This window comes from Plasmodium brasilianum, chromosome 2 (assembly GCF_023973825.1).
Source record: "Plasmodium brasilianum strain Bolivian I chromosome 2, whole genome shotgun sequence".
In the NCBI taxonomy this organism is placed as follows: Eukaryota; Apicomplexa; class Aconoidasida; order Haemosporida; family Plasmodiidae; genus Plasmodium; species Plasmodium brasilianum.
Genome location: NC_090115.1, coordinates 995,247 through 1,017,897, shown reverse-complemented (window position 1 = coordinate 1,017,897; position 22,651 = coordinate 995,247). Strand labels below are relative to the sequence as shown.

The window sequence follows — 22,651 nt, the reverse complement described above, 5'->3', positions numbered from 1 at the left end:
TAAAAAAAGCTTTCATCTTACTAAAATATCCAATTACGAAAATAATGTACATGGTAAATATGATATAATAATGTAAACTAAAGAATATAAATTCTTTATTATTGTAAAGTTTGTGAATTTTGTATAAATATTCCAGAGTACTAATTAAAAATTTTCAAATTTTTGGACTTGTGCATCATTTTAAAACTGTATGCAAATTATATATATTTATATTCATCATTTTGAAGAAAGGTATATTTTTAAAGGATAGTTGTTTTATGGTAGATGAGTGATAATATTTCGGCAAAGAATAATATACCCATGGATATTAAAATGAAAGAATGCATGTTATTTTTTTTTTTTTAATTATATAAAAACAACAAAGAAAAAAATTCACTAGCATAACATATTATAATGAATATAAAATATATTATAACTTATAAATTATTTATATTAAATGTATATTTATAATTATATAAGAAACTACTAATATGAGAGTACACTTAATAAAGTGTTATTTAAGTAAACGTAGATAATATTAAATAATTATTGTTATTGAATATTAAAATGATTATAAATATTGTTTAAAATTTTAAATTATAAAATGATTCATTATTATTATCACTATTATGCCATTTACTCCTTACTCTCGTAAATGTTATTGTTCGTACTTTTTAACCATTTAATGAAATATAATTAAAATTTTTTATCTGTATATTTCTTATTTTATTATCAAATTTTAATTTTGTTTTTTTAATTTATTTGATTTTATTGCAATTTTATATTTAATGTAAGAATTATTAATTTATTATATATGATGTACGTCTTTTCTTTTAGTTCAGTTTTCACTGTATAAATTTCACATTTGCTTTATATTGTTTCTAATTATACGAAGTGGTTGTAAAAGAATAAATTAAGTGATGAATAGTCTTGTGTATGTTTTTTGTTTTTTAGATCTTTTAATTAATGTAGAAATTTATATGTACTTACAATTTGATAAAATTTGAATATATTTTTTTGCTCAACATATAATAATTTCCTAATTGGAAACATATAAATTATATTTATTTTTTACACGTAATGTAAATTTCACATTTTATTACCTCTGATAAAATACAAAAAAAAAAGTATATCTCGTGTATAATGCAAAAATATTAGCATATACATAGTTCTAAAATGTAAGTGTTGAATTTTCTTAAAAATAAAAAAATCTATATATGTTTTCTTTCAATTTAACGTATCATACATATTTAAGTAATATTTATAAAGATCCATAAAGTCAACAATTAGGTATGGGCAATAATGTGATAATCAATTTAAATACATGCTTATTTATTTGAATATTATAGGAATAAAACAAATTAATAATCCCCTACATATAGTTTTTACTAAAATTAAAATTATGCTAATAAACTGTGAATATTTCTTAGCAATAATCTTAGAACAAACTTTAAAGTCCTATCTTGTATTTACTAATTATCTATAAAAATAAATATTCTTATTTTTTTCCTTCTATTTTATTTAAAAAATGAGCGATATAAATATGAATTAATTAGTAATTGTCAATATAAACTAAAAATATACTTAAACGCTCATATATGGATATTAACAAAATAAATATAAGTATGGACAAGAATAAACAATAGCACAAATATATAAATATTCATGTACAAACTGTTATATGGTTGTAGAAAACATGTATTTATTTTCATAACTCCAAAAAATAATTTAGCTTTTTGTTAAGATATAACACACTTTTTGAAATATATTATTATTAAAATACAAAAAAATTAACTAATTTTTTGTTAATATCTGTTAAAACGTATTAATTAGTTATATGATATAAAAAATAGAAACAATATATGATATATATATTTATAAATTTTCAGCATACTATATATTCAACTAGTTTTTCCAAAGCTTAATTAACAGCTCAGTTATTTGCAATGATAAAATAATAAACGGCTTTGTGTTATTTAATTGTGATTATTTCTTGCGCCCACATGAGTAAACTAATATAAATAATTCCTATTAAAAGACACATATTATATTATTTATAAAATTCATTTTATAGAATAACTATTATGTTTTTTCTTACGTAATATATATATATATATATATACATATATATATAATATTATGTTATTAAAATAAAGTGTATTATTTTTTTTCAGTAAAATGTCAGTACACATTTTTTTTAAATGTAAATCTAAAAATACATTTTTTTAATTGTATCAACTAATAATAATTTTAGACAAAAAAAATATACAAAATAAGGAAGTAGCAGTTAACATGTAAAGCGGTACACTTAACTAAAACAAAATGATCTTTTGTATTATATATTAATTTATACGAACAAATAGTTTTCATAAATAATTAATTAAACAGAGAAATGTCCATATTTGGTCATACTATTTAATTAATAAGAAATAATATTTTAAATTATAAATTATTAGAATTAAAACATTTAAATTCACAAAAAAATGAAGATAATAATTCTTTAGTGTTATGTATCACAAAGGGCAGATACACAAACATGCACTTATAGTATTTCAGAAATTATAAGTTTGTATATTAAAAATATGTTACAAAACATATTACAGATATTACTTCATATTAACAACTTCTTCATAGAAAGATACATAATGCTTATTTTTTATTTTACTCAGTTATCAAGTTAATTTTTTTATATTTTTCATTATTCCTTAATATCTTATAAAGTGCTATTATATGTATAATAGATAATATAAGCATAACAATGCTAAAAAATACTAAAAATGTATTTCCTTCTGATAAACCCGTTAGATGTTTTATTTTCTTTATAAGCTGAGTAATTATCTGATATTGTTCTAAACCTGATGTATCTTCCGTAAACTTACTTCCAAAAAATGTAGGTAATCCTATTCCCAATAGAAGAAAATATAAATATAAGGTAACTCCAAATTTGTAACTTCTAAATTTTATTTTTTTTAAAGCTATATCTCGAATTCTCCTGTTTTTTTGAGTAAATCATCATAATGATTTTTTTTATCAATTTCTTTTCAAAATGGAAATGTTTTCTACAAACATTCCATTATCATAAGCTGTAACTTCTGTATAGTATAGCACTTTATTTAATGATATTCTATCAGATTTTTTCTTTTTTCCTTTCGTCTCCCTTTCATTATTAGATATATTTTTTCCTTTTTCAATCGATTATTTTGTTTCTCTTTTCTTAAATATGAAATATTTTAATAATTATTCTGTCTACATTTCTTTAATAATCGATAATTTATTGTGCTTAATATTTTATCATATTTGAAGTCCTTATTCAAGAACTGTTAAAAGTTCTCTAAAAAATAAAATGTAAAAATTATTTTTTTAATAAAATAAATAATCTCTAACTAAAAAAAATATTATCACAAATCCAAAAAGAACAATATGTATAAGGAAAATATCCTTCAATAATATTTTCATACCATATCATTGTTAAAATGGAATATACAAAATAAAAGGATAAACGTAGCAATTTTAATAAATAAGTTTGACTTGCTTTTTTATGCCACGATATAGATCTTTAATTTTATAATATATTGAGTATGGAAAATATTAATAATAATATAATACACATTTAAATTCAAAGGATGATATATATATTTTATTTTATTTTTTTATTAAATCTTCGAAAAAACACAATAGAATATACGTAACTATAATGCATTTAACATAATCTAGAAAGATATATAATTTTAAAGATGTCTTACATAATTTCTATATTAATTTTATTTAAAAAAAAATGCTAACTTTAATTAAAATAATACTATTTGAGCTTATTCATAAATATGCAGAATATATTATTTAACTTTTTAATATATTGCAAGAATTATATGCCATTTATATTAATCCTTCTCAAAATTTAATTAGAAAAATATACTTTATTTTTTATTATATGGAATTATTAAATTCATATACAATAGATAACTTACATAATATATAAATAATGCATTACTCTACATGCTAGAACTATAATTATTACTTCTATGGATATATTCCTACAAATAATTCTAATTTTATCAGCATTATATTTTGAAAATACTAATTATTTTTAGTGAAATATTAATTATTCCTTCAATGTAATAACAATAATTATAAATGAAAAAAAACAAAATTGGGCGTTATGTTAATTATAATGTGTGCTTTAACTACTTCAGAACGTGTGTAATCTTTTACAGACTATAAAATATTTAAAAAGAAGAATATATATGCATCTATATTATACATAAAGAAACACATTTTTTAAAGTCATATTAAGAATTATATTTTAATTTTGTAATATAAAAAAAAAAAGCATAATTTCAAATTAAATTTAAGCCATTATTTCTAAATAAAAAGTTTTTTAATTCATCAAATTAATTTTTTTTTTTTTTTAATTAAATATATATGATTAGAGTATTTTTTAATATCATAAAAAAAAAAAAAAATTGACAAAAGATAAAATTAATGTAGAAATATTGAGTGCATTTCCATTTATTTAAAAAAATATGAAAAGAAAAATATTTACAAATAATATAGAGTATATATTGTAAGGTAACAGTTGAAAAAGAATAACAATATAATTCAATAAAATATATGATACAGTAATTTTTACATCTGTAAATTTATAACGAATATATTATATTTTATTTAATCTTTTACAAATACATAATACCAGGAACATATTTTATAGGTACAACATTATAAATAGAAATAAATATATAAATAGTTCATGCTTTATTAAAAATACTTTTAACAGCAAAAGAATATTACAAGGAACTACTTCATATTCTTATACATTGTATTTCAGATGGAGAAAATTAAGAAAATATTACATACCTAAAAATTATTCTATAAATTTTTAAAAATACCTTCTATTATTTTTCTCTTTAAAAAATCATATTCTTAAAACTAAAAAATTAAAAAAAATAATAACTAAATTTAAAATACTATTTTTATATTAAAAAAATTTACATTAATATATATTTATTGTTTTAAAGTATATAAATTATTGTTCATACAATATTTGTGAATTCTCTTATTTATTTATGTTTAATTTTTCTCATAATTTGTTGTTCTCACTTATTTACAGTAAATTAACTTTTATATATAAAATATACATTAAACAATTTTCAAAATTTATGATAAGATACATATAAACTAGATAATAAATTATGAAAAACAAGGACACTCCATAGCAAAATATTGTTAACCATTTACTTACGAATATAATTAGTCTTTTTTAGCAACATTCAATATGTCAAAGTATTTTTTTGGAATTATTTTCTTGAAATATAAATCTATATTTTCCTAAATTAAGAAATAGTATAAAAACAGTTTAATTTCCTTGTAAAATATATAATTTGCTTCTTTTAACATACATAAACTACAAGTAAATTATATTCTTATATATATATATATCAACAAAGATCAGAAAATTTTATATTATATCTTTTTTATATATATTAAATAATAATAATTTTTAATATTCACTATACATTTTCATATTTATATAGTCTATATATTACAGCACTTACAAAAAAATAAAATATTCATCATAGCATTCAATTTTTATCCGATGCAATGCATTGTTTATAAGGATTTAAGTAAAAATAAAATAAAGACACTTATGCTTTTCCTTTTTTACAATGAAAAAATATTTGAAACTTTAATTTTTTTCATATTTCAAAAGTAAATTATTTGTTTCGCTATTCTTAAAATGTTCCCATATATCAATTGAAGCAAGGAGTATAGCCATCTATGCTAAAAAATATGAATTATTATATAACAGTCATATAAATAGGTATAATGTAAAAGATGACAACAGTATTAGTACCCAATTTCAAAACATTACAAACAAATATAGTATTCAAATAAATTATATTAGTACAAAAGTGTACTATTCTTAAAATATTTCCATAATATTCATGAATCTGTTTAATTCCAATGAATTCGAGTTCATATAAAACTTTCACTCGGATTATTACAATCATGAGAAAATCATCCTTCTGATGTTACTTCATATGAATATTTCTCTTTATTCTGAATAATTGTAATAACACTTTTTATAGTATATTCCACATTTTTTCTTTTGTCTAATACTATAAATTATTCTATTTAAAAATGTAAATATTGTTCTACAAATACTATAACGTATTACTATAACAAATTAATGTTGTATACGTATTGTACGTACAAATATGCAATTTTTGTTAATATTTGCTTTGTACTCACGAAATTTCCTTTTGTCGTCAAAAAAAAAAACATAAATATCTTAAAGTAACTAGATCAATAAAATGAGGGAGTTCCAAAACATGGATCTGAAAATGATTACACATTCAGATAATATCAGATAATATTATCAAAAACAAATATAAGGAAATCTTAATTTATTAAATTTAAATAATAGATATCCTTTATAGAACATAAAGACATAAATAAGATAATTCAATATATTAAAAAAAAAAAAAAAAATAACAAAAAAAAAGTGTCACAATAATATTGCTTTATTAAGAATATGGAAAATGTAATAGTATAGCATTATGTTTCTAACAAAAGTATAAAAATTTTATATTTGGAGATCCATAGAGTTTGTTTAACAATAAAAACAAAAAAAAAATATCTATATATATATATATATAAACAAAATTAAAAGATTAATATTTATTCAAATATATGAGTTATGAACTAGACAAAGAAAACATAAAAAATAATTAATTTATTTGGATATCAAATGTTCATATTATTGTTCATTATGAATATAGTTAGGATATATAATGTTTCTTACAATTCATCCAACCATCTAATATATATAAATGGATAAGTAAGAAAAAGGAAAATTTAAAAAGCTAATAAGGTAACTTGAACATAAGCTATAATATATATACACAACTAAAGTTAAATTCATTAAAATTTCGTAATAGTGAAAGAATTTAATATATAAATGTAGGATTAATAAAAAAACAATAATTTTTTTTACTATGATAATTAAATTGTCAAAAATATGATAAATTATGGAACTCAAATTTTGAAATATTAATGCTATAGCCATATATTTTGATATCAACAAATTATATAAATAGCAAAAATATGTAATTCATTAAGATTAAATGACAATTATCGATACTTAACAATAATATCAAATATAATACGTTCAAATAATGGAGATATATATAATTTATTGAATTACTTGTGAAAGAAGTTATAAAGAAAAGTTCCATATATAATGTATTACTCTATATTTACGTGTATAAGTAATATGAATATATGAAAAAATAAAATAATCTTATGACAAAATATATTTTTTATTTATACTATAATTTCTTTTTACATATTTAGAATATATTGATAATTATGTAATCGAATATCAGATAATATGAACTATTAATTTTAAAACCTCCTATTTTATAGCCTTATATATCGCACTTATTGCATTATACATATATACATATTAAGTAAAAAAAAAAAATTAGTATGTTATTTAAAGTAACTATGTAATGTTAAATAGGGTTAATTTTACGAATATGTTCAGCTTGATATTATAGTATTTTATATATATAAATCGGTTATATTTTTATATTTACTCTGGAAAATATACAAGTAAAATATATCAATTTTAATGTGAAATAATTATTTTTTATATATACAAATAATATATTTATAGTACCATGGAGAAACATTCAATAATTCATATTAATTATTATTAATTTTGCATTATATTTAATTAAATATTATATATATAATGCATCATCATACAATAAGTTGGATCATATATTAAAACCAAAAAAATGAAAAATATATTAACAGAAAAAAATAAAAATCCTCATATTTATAAAGTAGTATGAACAAAAGAAAGTGATTTTGTTATATAGATGCTATAAAGCTAAATTTACGTATTTTATTTCATGTGATTTGAGATATTTGAGAAAATAATATTTTGTTTTATGTTTCCATATATTCATACACTATTATAAGTTTATTAAATATTACTTTTTTCAATTAAGTAATATATATAAATACAACAATTTAAATTTATAGTAATTTATTACATGAAAATTTATTTCCATATATATTCCAATGTATATTTTCATTAAGAAATTATATTTATAAATATAATAGTATATTATTTAAAGGATTAAAGTAAAAATAGTAAGTATAACAAGGAACAAAATACTTGCATTAATATAAATTAAAATATGTAATAGAAATGAAGCCAGTAATTCTTTAATATAATAGATTCATTAATAATAACTGTAATTACTTAATTTTATATGTTACTATTTACCAAAAATCATTACATTTTAATTTTTTTTTTTGTAATTTTCTCTCCATAATCTATAAATTATGTAAATGTTTCAAATAAAGCACTAAGCTTGAAATAATAAGTTTACTTTTTAATAGAATAACATACGTTGTTCATTATACGTTTAAAAACTTCTGAAATTTTATTTATCAATTCCTGAAATAAAAGGTATTATAAAATAATGCATTAATTTTTTTATATTTCTTACTATATAAATATTTATTAGTAATATTAAAAAGTTATTTTCTTATAGTGATCAAGTACAGAAAAAAACGAGAACAACGTAACATATTTTTAGTCTATGTATTCGAATGCATTTATAATTTTTTGAAGAAATATAATTATGATTCTTCAAAATATATTGTATTATTTAATGTATTTCATTATTCCATTTAAATGAAATCATGTTATTATTATTATTATCATTTTTTAAGGTTATAATTTATTTTATTATTTTAACAATATTGTATTATTAATTTTTCTATAACTTTTTCCTAATAATTGTTCACATTTTAAATAAGTGTACAAACGCATTTTCATTGATTCATATAATTAAATATAAATTATATTAAGTAAAATTTAGTCCATATGAAAACATTCATATCCAAAATAAGTAATAGGGGTATTATACATAATAAAAAATATATATATTATATTATCCTATTTTAAAACAATTCAACGGCATAATATAGAAAAAAATTAATTAAAATATAGTTAAATGACACATATATACAATTAAGTAACATAATTGCATTTTAATAGCACATGTTTTACACAACTATACCAACAATTTAATATGTTTTATGTATAATTAATTATCACTTATAGAACCTACGTAGTAAATACAAAAATGTATTAACAAAATAATTATAGCACTATAAAGATTAAGGTCAAAAGTTAATTACAAATCTAATACAAAAAAAAAAAGAAAAAAATTAGCAGTACTAATAATTATTTCATTTATAGATTATTTTCGGAAAAAGCGAAAAATAAAAAGAATTATTTATATTAATATAGGTAACAATATTTATGTATGTGTCTTTATTAAAAAGATAGAAAAAATTTAATACAAATATAAATGTTCTTTTTACACAATAACTTTTTTATTATTTGATATTACAACTTTTATTTCATTTTTTATTGTTAATTAATTGACCTTTCTTTAAAATTTAGATATGAATACTATATAAAAGTATATACTTAACTGCAATATAATTTATAAACATAATTATGATATATCTCCAGTTATGATATATTTATTTTAGGCAATGAAAGTTAAGAAACTTATAAAATAAATATTAAGCCATTCAATTAAATTATATTTCTCCATAAAATTATTATATAGTAGATAATCTTAAAATTACTGTATTAATAAAGGATATAAATTTTTATTTTTATTTAAAATTCTTATTTACAACGAACTAGAATATTAATATATAGTCGTAATGGAAAAATGTTTTACATCGGTAATATGCGATGTTTGTTAATATGATTATATTTTTACATAAAATATTTATTTATGATAAAAAAGTGAAAATACGAGTAAAATAGAAATTAATGATTAAATAATTCTTAATAATTCTTCTCAATCTAGAAAAGGATGATCCTAGGTTTTGAAGCATTAATCCTATATAAAACACCAAAATTCCAAAGAATTAAAAAGTATGTAAAAGAGAAAACTAGTTCCTTAAAAAATGAGGATAATAAAAACAAATTTAGAGAAGGATGCCTAGCATTGGCTGAATATCTAATTAGGGAAAAGAAAACACCACCTAGTCAAAATCCAAGTACATGGGAAGGAACATTAAAGGAATGGATAAAATCTCATTATAAACCACTAGATAAATTTGGTGGATGTTTTGTGATTTTAGATGAGGAAGATAAACGAATTTTAGATTTAAAATATAAGTTAGAAGATTTCTGCGAAGAAAAAAAACAAAAAATGAAAGAAATAAAATGCCTTAAAGGGGGACGTACTACTTCAAATAATTGTAATGAAACATGCTTAAATCAAATTAGAGAATATAATGCTTGGATTAATGAAAAAACGTTATTCTTTGATGAAAATAATTCGTTTATTAAAAATAAATGTAAAAATGGAATATCCCAATTTCAAAAAAAGAATTGCAACATACTAGATACTAAAACATTTAATGAACTTCCTATATGCAACGTAGAACCTCCAGCTGCATCTACTCAAAGTGAAACTGAAGTAAAAAAAGAAAATCCCCAAGATAATGATCAAAAACCAGATGAATATTCATTTAATCCCCAAGATCTAACCGAAGCAGAAACAAAAATTCCCTTCGGAGAGAATGCTGAAACTATACAGAAGGTTGAACTTGAACTGGGAACTGCATCTGAAAAGGAAAATCAACCTGGACAGGAAAATCAACTTATAACACTATCACACAGTGAAGTTTCAGATGAAGATGTTACCCTTAAAAAAACTCATTTAAAATTACCTTCCGCAGTTCCAACATTAAAAGCAACAGAAAATTCTTTAGTTGAAGATCAAATATTATCAGGTCCTATTACAATATTTACTGAAAGTAATCAAACGCAAGGACTACAAGTTCCTTCAACTATTTCATCTCCTGATGTATTAAGTGCTAGCTCATCTCCTACAATTTTTCAGTCTTCCGTAAATCCAGGTATCACCAATTTTACTTATTTTTATATTATTAAATTAACTGCACTAAATAGTATATATAATTCAAAAATAAGTTACAGGTCCAGTAGGAAATTCACATAACAAATACATATCATCTATTTTAATAATTTCTCTAGTTATTCTAGTATTTTCCCTTTTTATTAAGGTAATATAAATTTAATGCATTAAAAATGAGATAAAGTTGTTATTTTTGTTATAATATATTTTGTAAAACCATTTTTTTTTTGGTATTATAGTACATATTAATAGGGTTGTTTAAAAAAAAAGTAAAGGTAAAAAGAAGACACGTAAAATTTCTACGAATACTATTACCTTCATTTTCTGACAGAAAAAGTAAGAGTTTATCACGTGATCTTTTGGAACACTCTACATTTGATAAAGAAGAAATCATAAAAAAAATAAAAATACATGAAAATAGCATTGAAAAAAATGTAAATGCGTTATATCAAAAAAAGGACAGGTCCCTAACTATTATAGAAGTTCATATGCAAGTATTTGAAGAATTCAAAAATGAAGAATGGGAATATCAAAAATTAGAATTTTTAGAAATATGTCTAGATGAATTCACAAAAGGGGAATATATAACCAAACCTAATTTAACAAATGATGAAAAGATAATCAAAAATATTAAAAGTAGCAGTAATATTAAAAGAAAACAAATTTTATGGAATAAGTTGGTAGAAAGACATAGAAACCTAACTAAAAAATTTAAAGAAGAAGAATGGTTTAATAATTTGAAAAATGAATGGAAAAGAGAACAAGCTTGTTTAAAAAAACTTGAAGAACCAAGAAATTCCATTTCAAATGAAATTCAAAAAGTTTCATTCTTAGAAAAAGAAAAAGATATATGGAGACAGTGGATATCAATTAATAGTAAGGTTATAGAACAACAATTGGAACAGTACTGTTTTAACGGATTGACAGAAGAAATTATAAATATTTCAGAAACTTACCAGAATGAAATATTACTAATAGATAAAGAATTTGAGAATAAAAAAATCTATGAAGAATTGTATATATGTATAAAAAAGAAAGTACTAGCAAAACTGTGTGTACTTGTACTTATGATGGTTTTAGAAGACTGTAAAAAAGAGGAGCATATAGAAAATAAACAATTACATTTGGATAGTTCCATAAGTGAATGTATGACAGAAAAAAATGCAGATGAAAAACTAGATATTACAGAAAAAATACGTCAAACAAAGAATATCCCTTTAGAAAGTAATAAAAATAAGGAAATCGACGGTTGTATAGGGGAAGACTGTTTCAGAAAGGAGATAGAAGACTGGATAAGAGAAGATTGTATATATGTAAATTTTATAGACAATGACACCATAATAGACAAATCTAATAAAATAGCAGAAAAATATGCTTCATAAATTGATAAGGATACACTAAAATATATTCGGATGATATTTAAATGAAATCAAATAATTCTTATAATCAATATTTCTCAATTTTTCTGATATAAGGGAAAAAAGAAAAAGAAAAATGGTAACTAATGAGTAATATATAAGTGAAAAAGTTGCATTTTACTGTAAATGGCAATTACTAATAAGTATAATCTAATACACATATTAATGAATTTGCCATTAACCTAATGTATAATTTAACATATATAATATAAATTATTCTTTAATAAAAAATATTAGAATAATATGCATACAATAAATAAATTTAAAACACATAATTCGCATCAGCGCATTACATTTCTTATTTTAAGTAATTTTTTTTCGTAAAAATTAAAAAAAAGAAAAAAAACAAATATCTTCTCTTTGCGATCCATCATTATATTTCATATTTAAGATATTCTGTCACCTAAAACGAAAAATTAAACTATTTTGGTGTATTTTTGTAGAACATGAATGTAGCTCTAAGCAATTCTAAAGGACAGTTATAAAAAATGCTATATCTTTAATATGCATAATTAGATATTTATAAATTCATATATATATATGTTTTAATTATTAGGAAAAATCCGTAACTGAATAATAAAATATTTATTCTTATATAATATACTACTATTTTTCTATAATATAATATTAAATGTGTTAAAAAATTTGAGAATTACGAAAAAAAAAAAAAGTTTTATTGAAACTTTATATTTTATTTTTCGAATAGATAATTATTAACGCTAAAGAATATAATATTGACTTTCTACCTTTTCTTTTCTTTGGTTTTATTTTATTTTCTTTTTAAATATTATTCCTTATTTTTTATTTCAAAAATTAAAAAAAAGCATTTGTACTTGTTTATTTTTTTATTAATATTAATTCATAAATTTTACTATAAACATAAAAATAAATAAAATTTTAGTGGGTCCTTAATGACACAACAGATTAGTAAAATTTTGTTTTTTATTTTTTAAAAAAATAAAATTTATTTTATCATAAATAATATTACAAAACATAAATAATATATATTTTATCGTTAATAGTCTATTTAGCATTTTTGCTTAACAGTTGCACATAAATTGTTAATGATGTATTTATTGAATATAAATAAAATTGTACGAAATAATTATTATAGATATATTTTTTTGTCCTAACTTTTATAATTATTGGAAATTATTCAAAAAAAAAATTTCGTATGCAAGACTTGGATTTGACTTCAAAATATTTTGTATTATATTTATAGTAACAGAAAATTTTTAAATAATAACTTTTCAAAATCGAACTAGTATATAATAATTAAGGTCTTGCAATTTTATTAAATTTTATCCTTTCTCTTTACCAAATTAACGAAATTTTTTTTCATGATATTTTCACAGAAAATTTATAAAATATGTATAGAAATATATTATTTACAGTATGTGTAATATCAATTATTATTTGTATAATTACCTGTTTTTTTATTTTTTTAAAAATCTTGTATTTTTGTTATTTTAATTAATATTTTTACATGGGAAATTTACCAAGATATTTTTATGTAACCCATTTATTCACAATTATATTTGAATGTATGTTATTATCATTAAGGAAATATGAAAAATTTTAAATTCCAAAATAACAAAAAACTGTAAAGAAAAAATTATAACTTTTTTTGAATATTATCAAAAAAACAATATTAATAAAAATATTTTATATTTAATACAATTATAGCTTCTATAAGTAAATTCGACATGATAGTACAAACATATAAAAGTTTTATTAAAATTTTCTCATTTACCCTTTTCATATCGATATGCCAAAAATCCTGAGGAAATATTATTTTTTATATTCAGAATTTTTTATAAATTTTTTGGAACATGACATTTTTATTTTAAAGCTAGTATTTTATTTATACGGAAATACTGATATTTTTTTAAATATTAAATATTTACCCTAATTTTTAGTCGACTCAGAAAAACCATAAAATAAAGAAATCATCCTAGGTAACACATAGGATGTAAGGAAGAGCAGATTATTGTATTCAGAAACAAATGTAAATCACAATGCTTTAAGCACCTCTTTAAAAGAAGATGCAATTAAAATAGCAAATGAAGATGAATATACCTTTAGAAATAGATTAAATACATTAATGGAAAATGATTATTCATTAGAAGACATTACTACATTATTGCATGATGACGAAGTTGAAATATCAAGTAATTCATTAAAATTTAAAAATGAATTTGAGAATTTTAATATTCAATAATATCTATTGAATATTCAGACAAAAGTGGAGAATTAAAAGAACCATATCAAATGAAAAAAATATGAGTCAAGAAAAAATAACATTTAATCATCCATATATAAATATTTAACGAAATTGGATGAAAAATGTAATAAACATATAACAGAACTATTATATTCTAAATGTAAAACGATAGAAGTATTTGAAAGTAAATTTGATATAAATATTAAAAACATGACTAAAATTTTAACTCCTATTTTATTGGTAATATATGGTATCTTATTTTTTTTTATCCTAATTGATTTGTTTTCAGGTGTTATAATATCAGGTACACTATCCATATTAGTATTATTTTATTTTTTGTTTAAAATATAGAAAAATATTGGTAAAACCATATTAACAAATCATTAAGTATAAGAAGAATTTTAAGCTTATATTAGGATAAGACTTAAAGAACAATTCTTCGAAGGCTTTTAACTAAAATATGCTATCTTAATACCCATAAAATTTTATAGTTTTTAGAATTTTAAAATATATAAACACCCATTGTGTGTATAATATATTATGTTAAACTTTTATCTAATAAAATTAGTTTAATATGTTTCTAGTTTCCCTTAACATAAATATGTCATTTATGTTTTAAATGTATGTTTATATAATTATTTTTTTCTAACAGCTATAAAAAGATGCAAATCTTATAATTATTCATATGATTTATCCATATGTGTAAGAAAAACACACTTACATATCTTTATTAAAGTTTTTCCTCAAAATTAAATTTTGACCATTTTATTTATTGAGTTTTTAATTTATTACAGTTATGTTTATTTTTATATATATATTTTAATATACATATATATTTTTAAAGATTTAACTTATTAAGTTTCACAAATTTCCTCTTTATGTTGATTAATTCAGTAAATTAGCATAGATATTTGTTTCATAATAAATAAGAACAATTTTTCATTGAAAAATAGAAAATCCATAAACACTGAAATGTTTAAATTAAATATAAAAATTAATTTCATATTATATCTTACAAAGGAGTACTTTTTCTTATGTAGAAAATTAAATTTTTTTTTAAAGATATATTTTACGAAGAAAATGAATTTAGTATCGAATTAATTCTTTTCTATTATAAATAAAATTATTATTTCATGTTCATTTATTATCCATAATTATATGAACTCCCGTGTCTTTTTATTTTCTTACATATTATATTATAATATTTTAGTAGTAATTTTTTTATTTTATTCATTCTTACTTGTCGTACTTTGTATAAGTTCCTTCATTACTTTATGATCCACAGAAATCTAAAATATTAATGTAACATAAAGCTGATTGATTCTTATATACATATATATGTAAATTTTTTATTTTTTATGCATTCTACTTCTTTTTTATGCCCGTTAATATTATACAATATCGAAATTTAATATGCTTAAAGAAAATGCATTTCAGGTTTAACATTCGTGTAATTACTAAAAACATAAAATGTGATATTACTAAATAATTAGAAAATGAACAATCCAGTTAGACTAATAAATACATATTGTGACAAATGTGTCTATTCCATTACAATTTTTTGTAAGCGATATACAATTTCGTTTCACCTAATAATTCATTGTAATAAAAAAAAAATTTAATAATCAATAAATTTCATAAGATAATAAGTGTATAATTTATCATAACCCAATTTTCCTATATAAATTTACCTTCTATTAAATTGTGCTAATCTTGCTGTAGAAAAATTTCTCATGTATGATGATTAAGAATTAAATTAAACAATATCTGGATAAATATATAATAACAAAGAACGTTATTTTGAAATGAATCCATAAATTAACTGCATGTCATATATAAGTTAAACGCATTATTTTAATTATTACTTTAACTTATAATATCGAAATGTTTAAATCTCTTTAACACACGGAATATTAGAAGCAAATCTGTTATTATTCAATCATATTTTTATAATAATGTCATTATTTAAAAAAACATTATTTCATTAAGAACTATTAATCTTTTATATCACACATGCACACTCACAAATTTGGAAAAAATGTGTTAAAGTTCTAAAGACTTATATATATTTTATTTCGTTTATTAGGTGTCTAACATTTTGTTTAATTTTAAAAGTTACAGTGGTTATTACTAATATGAGTAACCATACGTTTGCATTTACAGATTTATTATGTATTTCATATTATTTATCATTTCTGTATACATGAATATTTTTATTTATTTTATGTATTATTAATTCATATCTAATAAAGTTCTTAAAAAGATATTTTATAAATATGATTTATTTTGTGATTTTCCATACAAAGTTGAAAATACAAATTTCGAACTTAAAAAACCAGATAAAGAATTTATTAAAAAAGAATTTTGAGAGACGATGATAATTAATTTGAAAAAAAAAATTCTTTCATTTAATTTTTGTAAAATTATGGTTTGATGTAATTAATCTTTTTTTTTTCTTTTTTTTCTTCAAGTTTTTCAAGCATATTATAACTTGCAATTTGTTATAACTTTTCATTTCCTATGAAAACTTATTTTTGAACTGTCTTTTATATTTTTTATGAATCATCATGTTATCGCTTATAGCTAAGATTTATATTTAATAATATCACCTGAATCATTATTATACACAATGAAAAATTTATTATGAAATGAATAAAATACATTTACAGATAAACTAATTTCATTTTTAAATTATATATTTTCCTTAGTTATACTGCTTAAAAAGTTTCTCAAGGTAACATTGAAATGAATTTTAAATATATTAAAAAATATTTTATTATTAAAATATCTTTTAATAGTTATCCAATAATTTATCTATTTTTTTCAATCATAGTTATCTCTGGTATACTAGCTGATTCAATGATATATTTCATTAGTAATTAAATTTTATACCTTCAGCAGTTGTTTATTTTTATTCATTATTATTTCGCTTATTATTGTTAACACGCTTTTTTTCCTTTATGAATTATATATTAAATGCTATATTTCATTCCTTCTGAAGCACAGTTTTAGTTAACGATTTATTATTAGTTGAACTTTATAAACTTAATTATATCAAGGTTCTTAAAAGTTATTATCAGAATATAAATTTTAACATTGCGATTATTTATCTATATCGTGTTTAAGAAATAGTGTATAATAATAATTATAAATATCCAAAAGATTTTCATAAAAGTATATCATGTAGTAACATTGCTTAATCATTTAGAACTGTTACTAATAATACATGCAAATATATAAAATATATTATTAATACATACAGGTCAAGTAGTTCCAATTATTATAAAAATTTCAACTTTTATCAATATATATTATAAAGGTTAAACTAATAATTTTAAATATAATTACATTCTATATTATTAATTATATAAAATAGAGATTTATTAGATAATTAAGTAGATATGAGAGTATATTAAGATGTGTAATAAGTTAAATTCAGAATACCTTTATTAACATACTATAAATAATTAATAAACGAAATTCACTTTTTATCTTTTTTAAAAATAAAAATTCTATAATATTAATGAATGGATTCTGTATACTCTAGAACCATACCAATAATAAAAATGATAAAGTCCATAAATTTAGTCATTAATTTTCATATTTCCCTTTTCATCATCTATGTGTTAAAATATGATACATTCCCTTGTTAATCATAATTACTATACTTCCATCACTCAGAGCTAAAAGTAAATTATATATTCCTATGATAATTTTATCTTACAAAATAACATAATATTTATATTATTATAATTATGTTTTGCTTTTATAATTAATTATTATTTAATATATATATTAATTGGAAATGTATGCATGCAAAAATTAATAGGAAACCACATTATAAATTAGATAAGATTATATATTAATGAAATAATTTACGAGAGCAAAAAAAAAAATAATATTATTGTAGTTTAACTATTCGTTCTATATATATATATATACATAATTGGAACAAAATACGTTTACGCGCTCTCATCTTATACAGAAAATAATATATTTATTTTTAATATAAAACAAATAATTTTTTTTTAAATATTTAAAAATAACAATTATATGAGACTAAAACAATTTATAAAATTGAAATCCTTATAATTTAATTTAAATATAAATTATTGTACCTGAATAAAGTTATATAAATTGCGAGATTACAAATATATTTTAACTCCTAAACAAATATTTATAATGTCAAAAAATTAAAATATGAAAAAGAATATTTTAATTAATAATATTTATTTAAACTGAAGCAATACATTCAAATACCAATTTAAAAACATCATAAAATTCAAACTTACAAAAAAATTAAAAATAAAATTTCTTACTGTTGTGTACAAAAAAGGCCAGACATATATAGGTATGTTTATAACATATTAAAAATTATGGGTATGTAAATTATGTCTCTAATGTCCTTACAAACATTATATCATTTTAATGATTTTTTTAAAGGAAGAAACATATTCCTTATTATTACTTTTTCCTTTCTATGACATCATATTTTTCATACTTCTCAGCTTTTTTAATGTAACTAATAGCAGCAAAAATAGGTAGTATAACTAATAAATACATAGGTATATATTTGACTACAACAAAACAAATACATCTCCAAAAACCTAACAAAAAAAATTCACATTTATATTCCCTGAATGAATGTATAGAATTAATGATAAATTTGTAATTCACTTCATAATATGTAATAGGTGCAATATAAATAGAGACAATACAAATAAAATAGACTTAATAACTAATTTTCTGTACTTTCTATGTTTTACATTTCTTAAAAACTCATGTTTAGTTATAGTGTTTTTCTTAAGAAAATTTAGATAATGAGATTTTTGAAATGATGTTTCTTCAAAAAGCGAATATCCTTTTGCTCCAAATATATAAGAATTATTTTTCTTGCCTTTTTTTTGCTCTCCCGCATTATTTAATAAACTTCCATTTAACTGTATATTTTTTCCTTTTTTACCTTTTTCATTATTAGATATATATTCTTTTTCGTTATTTTGAAAATTTGGTATATCTTCTTTTAAATATACAGTGTTAAAATTCATATCCTTTTAATATTTTCATAGTAATCAATAGATTCTTGCTTCTACTTTACATTCATTGATGTGCTTTAATATGGGAATTTGTAAAACGTATGTTAAAAATACAAAATATATATATTTATTATTTAATAGTATAAATAATATGAAGATGAAAATATATACTAATAAAAATAAAATATTAAAAATATAAATATCATTAAATAACATTATCATAACAAATCATTGTAAAAGTTACAAAGATAAGTTAGAACTATAAATGTATTATTTCTAATAAAAAAGAGTGACTTAATATTTTGTTCCATAATACAGATTATTAATATTATAATATATTCATTATAAAAAAATTAACAATAATATAATGTTTCTAATGGTAAAAAGTGTTATATTTATTCCTTTACTTTTTTTTCTTTTCGATTTATTCTTAAATATTCATTAAAAAGTATGTAATTGTAAATTACTTTACAATGTATAGTAAGACAGTTTAAAAATATTATATTTAAATTTTGATTAAAAAAACATTTATAAAAAATTAACTTTAATTAAAACACATTATATAGAATTATTCATAAATATTCAAAAAGTACAAACTAATGAATTAGTAGTAAAGGAATTAAATACTTTTTATTTAACACATTTGCAATAAAAATTGTAACGCAACATTTAGAAACACTGGATTTACCTAAAATTAAGAAATATTTTTAATGCATATATGTATATATAACCCTAAATATTAAGAATGCAATTACGAATTTTAATTATTTTTTCTTATTAGCACTGATATTTATAAAATGAATTTGTAAAATATTATCCTTATATGTCTTTAATTATAAAAATAAACTGAAAAAGTAATGAAAAAAAAAGAATATTTTTATATCAGTAATAATATATACTATAAGAACTTAAATAAATTCAAGGACAAAATATAATATTCCATTATTAAGTACTAAAATGTTATATTGTTATATAATTCATTAAAAATTTCATATTTCAAAATGTGTATATTAAAGAGCTTTACTTCTTAATTTTAAATTTACAATTATTATAAATTGCGTATATTCGAAAGTATATTTATTATTAATTAGTGAATTAATGAATTTAAAAATTATCTATTTTATCGTGCTTTAATCATATAAATAAATATTTACATTTATTGACGTAAAAATACCAAATAATTCAAATTAAAATTGACATATACACAATGGATTCAAAATAAATAATTTAAAAAATAATTCAAGATATATTTACAAATAAATATTAAGTACATTATATCTATTTAATTAATATAGAATATCAATAGATATTTTGAAGATCATTCTTATTTTAATTAATATTTTTTATAAACAATTCGCAACGAATATACATATTTTTTTTTTTCTTTTTAAACAAGTATTGTGCATAGAAAATGTTTATAAAAAAAAAAATAAATAAAATTATAAGTTAAATGAATATGCGGTTTTATATAAAATATATATTAGTAAAAATATATTTTAATAATTTTATTATTCATTGTTTGTGACAGAGTTACAATTATAAATTTATATTTATGTACAAAAAATTAACCGAATAATAAAAATTTCATAGTACTTTTTTACAAAAAAAAAATAATAAATTTAAAAGAAAGAAAATTATTAAATATAAAATACAACTTTTTAATTATTATAAATAATTGAACAAAAATTAACATAATTATATATTTATTACATAATTTCAGATATATATTGTTATATCTAGTAAATTTGTTATTTATTATTTTTTGAAAATTTTTATTGATGATCTTATAATCGAATTCTTTTAATTTTCACATATTAAATTATTTATATTAATATAAAAAAAAGTTAAAACATATATAAACAATTTCTTTTGTTGTTATTGTACATAATATATTCCTCATTGCACACTTATATGTGAAAATGTTCTTTTGCATACTCATATTAACCTTTCAGCAATTTTGTAATCATTTATAAATGCCATATAATATTCATTTATAATATTTTTATAAATACATTTTTTATTAATATTCTATTACTTTAATTTGTTATAGTGTTAATATCACAATAATATATATTACTAATTTTTTTAACAAAAATATTTTGTTTAAAAAATAATAAAAATCCATTAAATTTATTCTAACAAAATGTTATTATTCTTTTTTCATTTGTTAGCAATACGGTAAATCTTAGTTACAAGTTTATATATAGTTATCTATGTCATTACTAATTAATCTGCTAATTTGTTCATGAAGAATTATATTTTTTTAATGAATATATTAATTATACCATCATATAAACTATCATTATTTGTTCTTTTTTTATAACGTTATAATATTCGGATGTATATTTCTCATTGACATATATTTTTTTTTAATTTGTCAATTATATGAAGCATACATTCATAATATTCACTGCTTACATATGTTTACGTACACTTGCGTAATATAAGACCTAAATATTAATAATATTAGAAGAATATGATTTTATTCTTTTGCTTTACACAAGGTTACCTCAAAATTTTATATTTTTAAAAAATATAACATTTATTAATGTTTCCTTTATAAATTCGATCATTCTAGATTATACATTTCTTTGATGTATTTATTTATTAAAGACTTATTTCATTTAATATATTCATACAGTTAACTGTATATTACGAGTATCAATAATCAGGTACTTCATATATAGAACGTGTCATTCCTCTTTTCTTTTACATATTATATTGTTCTATTGTTTACATAACATTTATTAAATAAATATGTGAACTCTATAAATGATATTAAAAGGACTTAAAAGTTTATTTGCATTTACTTTTTTCGAATAATTTTTAATAACATATCTATAAATTTTAATATTTATATCATGTATAATATATCAACAAATAACCACGAAAAAACTATTCATTACATTCATTTCTTTTCCTTGGTAAATATTTATATAAAGTGTATTCTCCATTTTACATGTCAACAAAGAAGTGTGTAATTTATTTATACCTTTTAATTTCTCAAAA

At 19.1% G+C, this 22,651-nt stretch overlaps 4 protein-coding genes across 4 annotated transcripts; 2 read left to right on the top strand and 2 right to left on the bottom strand.

Annotated features, from left to right (window-relative positions):
- Positions 1-2,640: 2,640 nt before the first annotated feature.
- MKS88_000791 (uncharacterized protein) lies at positions 2,641-3,445 on the bottom strand (the record flags this gene model as incomplete). The annotated part of the gene is made up of 3 exons (XM_067219224.1): positions 2,641-2,971; positions 3,047-3,161; positions 3,364-3,445. 3 exons carry the CDS (start codon positions 3,443-3,445, stop codon positions 2,641-2,643), a joined length of 528 nt encoding a protein of 175 aa, XP_067075572.1.
- Positions 3,446-9,893: 6,448 nt separating this feature from the next.
- Positions 9,894-12,346, top strand: MKS88_000790 (uncharacterized protein; the record flags this gene model as incomplete). The annotated part of the gene is made up of 2 exons (XM_067219213.1): positions 9,894-10,937; positions 11,204-12,346. 2 exons carry the CDS (start codon positions 9,894-9,896, stop codon positions 12,344-12,346), a joined length of 2,187 nt encoding a protein of 728 aa, XP_067075571.1.
- Positions 12,347-14,150: 1,804 nt separating this feature from the next.
- Positions 14,151-14,603, top strand: MKS88_000789 (uncharacterized protein; the record flags this gene model as incomplete). The annotated part of the gene is made up of 2 exons (XM_067219206.1): positions 14,151-14,237; positions 14,352-14,603. 2 exons carry the CDS (start codon positions 14,151-14,153, stop codon positions 14,601-14,603), a joined length of 339 nt encoding a protein of 112 aa, XP_067075570.1.
- Positions 14,604-19,279: 4,676 nt separating this feature from the next.
- Positions 19,280-19,654, bottom strand: MKS88_000788 (uncharacterized protein; the record flags this gene model as incomplete). Its single annotated transcript, XM_067219205.1, has 1 exon — positions 19,280-19,654. The coding sequence occupies one exon, from the start codon at positions 19,652-19,654 to the stop codon at positions 19,280-19,282; it is 375 nt and encodes a 124-aa protein (XP_067075569.1).
- Between the last annotated feature and the right edge of the window lie 2,997 nt (positions 19,655-22,651).